At 38.8% G+C, this 10,171-nt stretch overlaps 1 protein-coding gene across 1 annotated transcript; it reads left to right on the top strand.

Annotated features, from left to right (window-relative positions):
- Positions 1-2,660: 2,660 nt before the first annotated feature.
- On the top strand, positions 2,661-6,068 carry T265_14917 (hypothetical protein; the record flags this gene model as incomplete). The annotated part of the gene is made up of 3 exons (XM_009175785.1): positions 2,661-2,741; positions 3,536-3,733; positions 5,964-6,068. Coding segments are annotated over 3 exons (384 nt in total), but the record flags the coding sequence as incomplete, so codon positions are not given.
- Between the last annotated feature and the right edge of the window lie 4,103 nt (positions 6,069-10,171).

The following is a 10,171-nucleotide window of genomic DNA, read 5'->3' as shown; positions in this document are numbered from 1 at the left end:
TTCCACAAAAATATCCACGGAATCACAAACCACTCTTGTCTTGCCAATTGTACTATTGAAAACCCTAGACCATTTTGAACATGCCGTCCTAGAAGATCCCAGGATAGCATACAATATCGCTCTGTTTAGGAGAGAGGATTTTCATGAATAAATTTTTTTCAATGATATGGGACGGTATCTAACCAAAGTTGACTACCCACTTAGTAAATTAAGCGCTTTTGGTTACTTATAATTTGAGTCGAATGATGTATGAATTCTCTGTTTGGTTGGCATTATAAACAGCAAACTAAAATGATGACAGCTACTTAAATGTTCCGTATGGTGAAGTTTTTTCGGGCGAAATTCCGCGTGCATCATCATCATCACCATCGACAGCGTCTTCCCGTATGTCATGCGTTTTCTTAGGGTTTGGTGGTGATACTTTTTGCGTTGCTATCATTTGCTATCGTGCAATCAGGGCGCTAATTATTTTTGTCCAACAGATCACAACCCACTGTGTACCAACACTTAGGCAAATGAAATGTTGGCGAAAAGTGTGTAGAAAGCGCTTCAGGTTGCTTGTTGAGCATACAAAATACTTCATGTGTTTTGGATGAGATCGACGCCTTCGCTTAGCTTGAACCAATGTGTTTGTGTACTCTATTCGTTAAACGTTGTTTTACATTTTGATGTGACCTTGTGTTTCATTATCACTGGGGTATGCCCAATGTCTCCACCTCAGAATCCAGATTCTGTAGGCTTCATACAGTCCTACAAATTAAAAACACTTTGATGAGTCGCGATTTATTTTGAAGTTCTGCTCAATGGGGACAATTCATTGTTCCTCTGAGGTTACTTCCTTCTATATACTTGGCCTGAGCCTCATTATTGTCGGGGCGATTGTCGCTTGTGGAACTCATCTCAATTTAAAACTCTTGTGCGGACCTACCCAACAATTTATGCAAGTTCTTGGAGAAGACCAAAAACCCATATCGTCAAACTACCAATCCTTGAAATTGGTCTCATAACACGTGAGTTGAAATAGTCCTTTGGTCGGCCTGTTTGTGACACAAAATATTTACTTGCTTGCACCAGCTGAGCCCTAAAAATGCCACGCTTGCTATTAACAAGTTTTGGAGCACCAATTAAAACAGGCACGGTTTTTGTTACCAAGTTCTAACTAATCTTTTGGCAGTATTGATTAGTTTGGTTTGTTTTTATACTTCAGGAAACGCTAATAATTAAGACTTGTTCGGCTATCAAAAGCGCACTAAGAGTTACTTGAATTATTAAGTGATCAAATACGGTTGGCGCTAAGTAGCACCGATCAAAAAGCATATTTTTTCACTAACTAAATATATAGGAAGTACTAGATAAAATAAGATTAAATAGTTTAGCGATTTTTCGACTCTATGAAATTTATGCGCTGGACGTCGTGTGCGGCAACATAAATATCATAAACGCCACCAGACTAGCTCTTCAAATTCACGGCATTTTGCTTGCTCTACTGGGTAAACCACACAAGCTGGATTTAAGCCAGTTTGCGCAAGGGTCACGGTCAAATGCATCCACGGGAGTGACTTTGGAATTAGGCCAACTTCCATAACGTTAATATCTATTGCAAGGAAGTCTAATTTTGTCAGCTTTATACAAATGACGCAACTCGGCATGATACAAACCAGATGGACACAACAAATACCAATTATATTGTTTGAAGAATGAAGCAAGAAAAATTTGATTACACTTCGCCGCATGTCTTTAACATAATCCGCTGAACAAATCTGTGCACAATAATTCCAGTTCTTTATGCAAAATTTCCCCATAAATTTGTTCAAGCGGTTGACGCACTGCAAATCCTGGGTTCTTTCTCTCAGTGAGCCACTTTGAATCACTCTAAACTTATTTGACGTGGCAACCCTAAAAATAAATTTTATCAGACGTCTCTCCATTAGGCACAGGCTAAAAACAACCTTTCTAATAATATCGCTTAAGTTTGTGTGTTTAAAATTTCGGCCTCCTTTTGATACAGCTACGTCGGCTTGACATCGCGAAAACGTTCAACACGGATACATAAATACATAGCGCTGTCGTGGTAAATGAATCAGTAACGCAGCGTGAATTGGTCCGGTGTATCCCATCCTCTTCCCACTTAACACGGTTGACGCTTTACCTAAACTGTGATTTACAAGTCAAGATGCCGGAATTTACAAGAACTAGGCCTCTTTCAACCGCAGCTTAAACTTTGTGTACAGAGACGCAATACGTTAACACAGTTTTACGTAGCCAAGCAGTCACTTGATGGCTTCAAGTGGCTCGCCGAACTTACACTAACAATATCGGTATTAACCGCAGTACGCATCAGTAGTACACGCTAGACGGTTTTCGAAAAAGTTCACTCCACGATAGATCGTTTTTAAGCTTTCCACACTATGCTGGTCAGCATATACACTTCGTATACAAAATGACCATCCTCCTCTTGAAGCCCACTTTGCTCAGTCTTTTATCGAATAGGGACGGCCTGAGGGCCATCAGTTCATGAAATTGGAACGCAGCATGATTGCTGTTACGGGTCACCTGAGTAGAGTTCTTGACTGCACCTCAGAATGATTGTAGTAAGCTAACACAAATTCCCCTCTGTTCACCTTTTTTCCTTTGTTCACAATAAGACCTTCAAATAAATCATGGTTGTACGCAGCGAAGCATTCGTGTTGAACATTGCCGTTTTCATCCGAATGGGAACCTCCTGTCAAAACAACCCAATGGTTAGTGACGCTGGTGGATGAGATTGTCACGCAGCTATTTCCACTGTGGCATCAAAACCATCACTTTAACTGCGTACCATTTACTCCTTGTCATGCCGGACAAAATGGAACAAAATGGAACAAAGTGGAACAAAATGGGCAAAACTGGAACAGATGGATCCATCCACCACCTTCAACGTGCGGCTTACTGTCTTTTCATCCTTATCTTTGATGAATAAAGCTGCAGCGGCTAAAACCACTGCACTCCGATTCACGAAAATGGAGTGAACTGAAATACTACTGGTTTCTGTTAGTACAAGAGAATACAGTTCATCAAAGCGTTGATGAATATCTTGGCACGTCATCTTCTTGAATATTGTTCTAGTCAATATTCTGTTGTCATCAAACGCCAACTATTATCCTGCTACTTATCATCCACTTTTCGGGTCAGACTCTGCTAAGCGAAAAATATTGACCAATACGTTCAGTAACTTTGTTCGATGCACTCAAACGTTATGGGGTGTTGTTTTGTAACACTTAACAAAAGTGTGTATTATGATGCCAAGGTAAACACCTCTACTGTACAATAGGCTTTGTGTTGCCTGATACGATTCAATCAGATCCCAAATCAGCCTCATCGAAATAAATATGGAATGTAATGCGATGCCAAATATCCCGGTTTATAAAACGTTGTGGAAAACTACATCGAAAGGCTGAATGTGTGATACAACATCCTGTCGTTCAGTGCAAAACAAGATGGCACGGCATAGAATGATTTAGGGTCATGTACTTCTTCGGGGGCGAGATGATACAAGTGGCTAAAACGCGAATTTACTGACCGGAAGGTTCGCGGTTCGAATCCGACCTCTGCCTCCCGACTTTTCCTGTCTAGGCTTTGGCAACCTGACAGTATCCCAGCCCTCGTGCTTTCTTCGGGTGACATAGCAGCTAGGCACCGGAAGGGTGTTACAGCTGAAAGAAGATTTCACTTCTTCGGTATACAGTACATTATGGTATATTATAGTACGAAATAGTATAAGGGCTATTATCTAACAAAAAATAATGTAATAACTCAAGGTACAGTGTGCGACCTTGTGCTATGGTGTGGTGCAATATAGTAGGGTATAGTGCGGATGAGTGTACCAGGCAGCATTGTATGATATATGTCCTTATATTTGGCATAGTACAGTGTAGTATGGTGCTTTGAAATAAAGTGCAGTCTAGTTTAGCACGGCCTAACCTGCGTCACGATCGTGTCCACCGTCTTTCATGAGATGGATTTGTTACTGCGTCCGTGAGCTGCCAAATGTACTATGTTCTTTAGATGAAAAGCCCAGTGTTCACTTACTACAATTAGAATTGTCTTTTTATTATTCAGACTGCGATTTAGTCAAATCCAGTAAAACATTAAGGCAGTCAGTCAGCTGGAATCTTACTAAATGAGTGTGACACATTAAGGACGGAAACCTAGGTGGAAGCACTAGAAAATCGCCCAAGTTCCCATGTGGTTCGCAAAGGTGGCACTGATCATCAAAATGATTCAATATGTTCAAGAGAACAATGGTGACCGTCTGTTTGTCCAATCGTGTTTGTTATACAGATGCTCAGACGAGAAGATTTTTGAAACCTGACAGATGTGTGAGCGGCTTGAGAAGCCGGTATATGCGCTGATGACGAAGTTGGAAAAATATTGCTATAATTTTTCACCTGCAACCGCCATGATAATTTTAATGATTGACCATGATTTAAACCTGCAATTTATAATTATATAGCAAGATATCAAGCCAGTTTGTCAACAGACTGAAGGCTCTGGCCAACGTTTCCATTTTAGTCAGTGTTGAACATATTCCTATACACATTATTAGAAAAACCTATCGGAGTGGATTTTAGCTTTTGATATTCAGATGACATGAATCCCTACCAAAGGTCAACAACCAGAATACTACAAACCACTAGCAGGAGTCCTTATATGAATGGAAAAGTCAACAATGAGTTGTATCGTGAGCTACATTGCCGGTTGTTACATGAGCCATAGCATAGGTTCTTAAGGATCAAACAGTTGAACGGAGAGTTTGGAGTGGACAAAACTGCCAAACTCCTGTTTACGAGATGGATATTTTATTGATTTTACTATCAAAGTCACTTTCTCTGTTTTATGCTTATGCAGCTGAGTTGATGCGTAATAGGATTTATTCCTGGGAGTCAAAGTGCACTGGAAGGTTGCTGATTGTTTTTGAACCACCACATTGCAAAGTTATGAATGCTATTGCAATAACTCATTTTGGCTTCACACGCTTGTCAGCCCAGTTTGCCAGCTAATCCGTTCGTTTCGAACAAGCAATTAACATATTACTCTTTAAAAACTTACTAACTAATTTGTAGTAACACACAGACGGGTAACATTTTTGACAGTCCATTTTTATCGGTTCATTAGAAATCGTAACAGTGACTCAGGAGAGCCATCTCATGTGAATAAAGGCAATTCACCTAAACAGAAAAATTTCCACAAAGCTGTTGGTGGTCAGATTGAAGATCAGAATGGACCGAATTTGGGATTTGATTTGACTTTATGTTGTTGTTTTAAAAGCCCGAATGGTTATCACCAGGACAGATTAAATTGAGTTAACCAGTGAAATTTCGATCGTTTCCCATTAGAAATCGTAACAGTTACTCAGGCGAGCCATCTCATGTAAATAAAGGCAATTCACCTAAACAGAAGAATTTCCACAAAGCTGTTGGTAGTCAGATTGAAGATCAGAATGGCCCGAATTTGGGATTTGATTTGACTTTATGTTGTTGTTTTAAAAGCCCGAATGGTTATCACCAGGACAGATTAAATTTAGTTAACCAGTGAAATTTCCTGGTGAGCGATTCCGGTTTGATGCCATCATATATTATCAGGGCACCGAAGGATGTGTGTATTATTCTGTATCCTATGGTGGGTAAACCGAATTTTGCACCAGAGCTTTTGATAATTTTTTCTGACTACCCTTACAGAGAATTCATTACATTTTCCAAAAAGGGATACTAGTTGCTGCAGAATAATTTGGATGGCTAAACCATCTCATAGTTACCATTTTCCACAGTTTTACTTTTAATCAAACATCCACTCTTGAAAAATGCTGCTTCCGATGGATTCTCAATAGTAAGCTTACTTGTGACTAACAGACACTACTCTTTATGTGAGGAATTTCAACTTAGATGTCACTATTTTTACGATATCAAACACGTTTTATTTTTCAGATTATGTCACCCATTAAAAGCGAACTAGAAAGATACGTTAAACAATATAGGTCGATCCAATGTTTCGAGGCTGCAAGTGTATTCCTGTCAATGCTGATGACTTCAGTAAGTCGCGTGCTTAGCTGTCAATACGATATGATGAATAATAAAACAAGTCTTTTACGATAACAATTTAGTTTGACGAATGCGCAATGAATGATGACTACTAATATGGACAGAATATAACCGACTTTATTTTAACACAGAGCATTTTACCTACAAATCCGCACGAAGTCCGCTAGTCTGCAACGTTTCTTAAATAGCACTGATTTAATTTAATTTGTTATAATATATTTGGTTTTTGGGCTAAAACACCTGGACGGAAGCACCATGTTTGTCTGCCATCAGACAGAGACCTCACTTCTGGAGGATGTAGTGTTCGCTCATGCACATAACCCCACCCAGCAAGCGTTCTTTCATCTCTCGTTTACGCTCTGAAGAATATGGAGTTGGGAACCATTATATTGTATATTATATATCTATATATCATATATTATATATTATATATATATTTACATCGTTAGACGAGAATTTAATAAAGCCGAGTGTTCATAAACCTGGGTATATTCTTTTACTAAGTGAGAAGTTTCACTGAAATAACCATTTTACTTCTGTCTGTAATGGTCAAATCTTCGGCCATTTTTACGGCTCATTTGTCTCTGGTTTAAGCATATTCCAGGCTCTTCGTAGAGTGAAGATTTCTTCTTGGTTGGGCCATTCATTATTACTCAGTTAAGAAAGTCATACTCTGTGTTAATTGCGCCAATCCACTTTACCAAAACAAAGTTTTGCGCACAGTCATGTTATTTTAGGAAACAAATTAGCAATCGAGAACAAAACCTGGGGTTTATTAGTATTTATTTTTGAAAACCACACACACCACCACCGCATGACGAAAGAGTTTTTTCTTACGAGTCTCACAATGCTACCAACAGTGGGAGCATTGTGGGCGGAGTTTTCATGACAGATGTAAGTTGAAAAAGTTCCTTGTTTATTTTTTGGTCGACCCAAAAACTCTTAAGAAGGAAATTTGGCAAATCCCTTTGACCAGTTAGGATATAATATAAAATGTGTTGATTTCTCCTGAGGAATCACACAATTATGAGCTGGAAAAACCTGCGCCTACCATTTTCGCGGCTGTGCTCTAAAAACATATTACAGAGTTGGAAAACTTATTGTCCACACGATGAAATATGTTTTTGCATTCCGACGTTTTCATCTGTCACTTAATTGCCCATAGGTTTTACAAACTTTGGATATTTTTTGATAATTTTTCACAAACTTTGACCAGCGTCAATTTTGATTTTATTGTTTTTATCTATATCGGTGACTTGTCTGATTATTTGTGACTTGTGCTTATTTTAAAAAATCGGCCGTATTTTTTCTCCTTTTTACAAATATACTCTTTGTTCTCCAGCCGAGTTAACCGATGTTGCTGCAAGCAGCACTCCCAATTTCCCATGAGTATTCCGTGGAACCATCTGAAGTGGAGGGTGCATCACCACACTCACAATGCTACCAACAATGGGAGCATTGTGGGCGGAGTTTTCATGACAGATGTAAGTTGAAAAAGTTCCTTGTTTTAAAAATTGGAAAAAAAGAGCACCTGAATGACTGTGTGATTAATATTATTGACAAAAAAGAGCCAGATTTGCTGACAGTTAAGTTTTTGATGATGCGTTCACATTGAGAGAAACTGGCTTTATTGCCTTAATCCTAAATCATTGTGACTTCGGTTACAATCAAAATCAAATAGTTATTTTATCAGTTGTTTCAGAGAACGTCATTCAGCAACTTTACTTCTACTGATGGCCAGAGATTCTTATTTGGAATTTCTCTTTTACGTTGTTCAAAAGTAGATTAATGACGCGAAACCACATTACTGTGTCATAATTTTACCAGTCATAATGTCTAAGAAACCTGTGAAAGCTGCCCCCTTTTATTAAGTTTAAACTTCTGCTTGCCGTGTTATATCATTATAATCTAGATATCCAACGAACGTTCACTAGAACTTTCTTAACAGTGCAATTTTTTGGGTAATGTTTCCTTGTTCCCATCATAATTACAGATATCTCTATTTCTATGATCTCGTTTGCTTCCAAGATGTATGACCAATTTTTCCTCCCACAGCTATCCGCTCACTGGATGTAGCCCACACACAAGTGGGTCGTTCGTGCACTGCACGGGTTTGTTTGTTATGAAAACACGACCAGGGTTTCTTAATCGAACACCAAATACTTTGTAATCAGTTTTGAGACCACCACTATTCGTGGACGTAAACAACACTATTGGACATTGCTTTGTTTCTGAATGCCTTTGCTCATCACCTGATTTCCCCGGTCCTGTTTGTATCAGGGCCGTTGATGCCAGCAGCAATGTAACTCGGTTATGAGTAAATATGGTTGTTGATTATTTGTTAGCTTGCATGGTTGACTGATATTACTTCATTCACTATATTCGTCATTTTTCGAGACAGAACACAATATTTCGACAACACGATTACCGTAGCATGCAGATCATTAATTTGAAGCATAACGCAGACGATAGATTCAGCTGCGACTCACTCGTTAGAATTAATTACATTGGGGAATGAATGTATTTGGTAACTCGCTAATAAGTATTTTTAAACAAACAAAACTATGTATGGACCATGCTGATGTTTTTTTTCAGTTTTGGGCCCGCGCTTTTACTATAGCTCAATGAGACGTGATATGATACCACTGATGCTAAAAGGGAATATTTCTATTTTACCACTGATGCTAAAAGGGAATATTTCTACTGAGAAACACATCATTTTTCCGTACGGAGGACGTCGTAATGTACGAATGTCGTAATGTATCAGAAAATCTGATATAGATTTGTAAAACATCAAAGGAGAAATTAGGTGTATAAGAGGTCGTCTAATATCCTTTGTCCAAAATGAATAGTGCCATAAGTATACAATAAATATAATTCAAAATTATTAGTAATTGCGCAAAAGCAGACTGCCTCGCCAGACCGTTTGTGCGGGATGCCTCGTTGTAAGAATTCTGAGACACGGTCAGCTCACAGAATTTTAAATCAACCAACGTCTGGTCAGCGCACAAATCAGAGTAAAATTTTTGATGTGGTCCCGCACTGCGGCGGAACAAATTGAGGGTGCAGACGCCAACAGATATGATATATCTTCACAGCAAAACCAAAGAACTATTGCGAGATCATTTATTCAGCAAGGAACGGCGTCTAGCGTAATCCAAACGTACAGGCGATACAAACCGTGATCTGCATATTTCGCCTCATTATAGAACTACTTGTTGCTTGCCCGCTCTATCCGTCGCATGACAACCAAATCGCCTAATTCGACTTTTTCGGTGACTAAATTCACGGTATGTGAATGAGAACAAAAGCTTAATATTATTATTATTGTAGTGTCGTGGTTAAGGAATGAGCTTGTGTTGCAGTTTCTGACCGTTTTCTCTTAAGTGGACAGTGAAGGTTCAATTTTCCACTCCAGCCAGTTTGTTCCCGAACATTCACAACTATAAGCAGATGGCTTAGTAGGTCAAATCAAAGTTACGAAGATGTCACTTGTTCTAGCTTGATTTTCATAAGGTGAAATTCGGGCATTCAGTTTCGGACGAGTGCAGTATTTAGGCGGAAATTAGGAACCAAAATCGTGTCGATTTTGAGTTAGTGGTTTAACAAAACCAGTGTCCGTTGCGTTGTGATAAGCAGAGAATCATTTATTATTCATATTATTTTCGAATTGACAAAAACTAAAACGTCATGTGCAACGACATTTTGTCTAAATCTCAACTAATACCCACGTGTTATCCTACGCAATATATCCCTATCTGCGTATCAGGCTCTTTTTATTCGATTGTTAAATGAGTATATGACAAGATATATCCCAATCCTCGCTAGGGCAAATTATACCGAGTCAAAACAGATCATTTATCGTCATCATCAACAGCAGTGTTCAAAACTAACGTCCCGAGAGCGTTCAGCCATAATCTATTTGAGAATAGAACAAACGTGTTATCACCATAACGAACGTGCACATCAGTCCAAAATTGTGTGCTCTAACTGGTCAACGTGACAGCCAAGCCCCTGAACAGTGATTTTTTTAAAACAGGAGTTCATATCCTTGATGTTAAGTAAAGGCATATCAAAAACATCTTTGGACAAGT

Source organism: Opisthorchis viverrini, assembly GCF_000715545.1.
Source record: "Opisthorchis viverrini unplaced genomic scaffold opera_v5_298, whole genome shotgun sequence".
Classification (NCBI taxonomy): Eukaryota; Metazoa; Platyhelminthes; class Trematoda; order Opisthorchiida; family Opisthorchiidae; genus Opisthorchis; species Opisthorchis viverrini.
The sequence above is the reverse complement of the archived record's forward strand: the minus strand, read 5'-3'. Positions and strand labels throughout refer to the sequence as shown.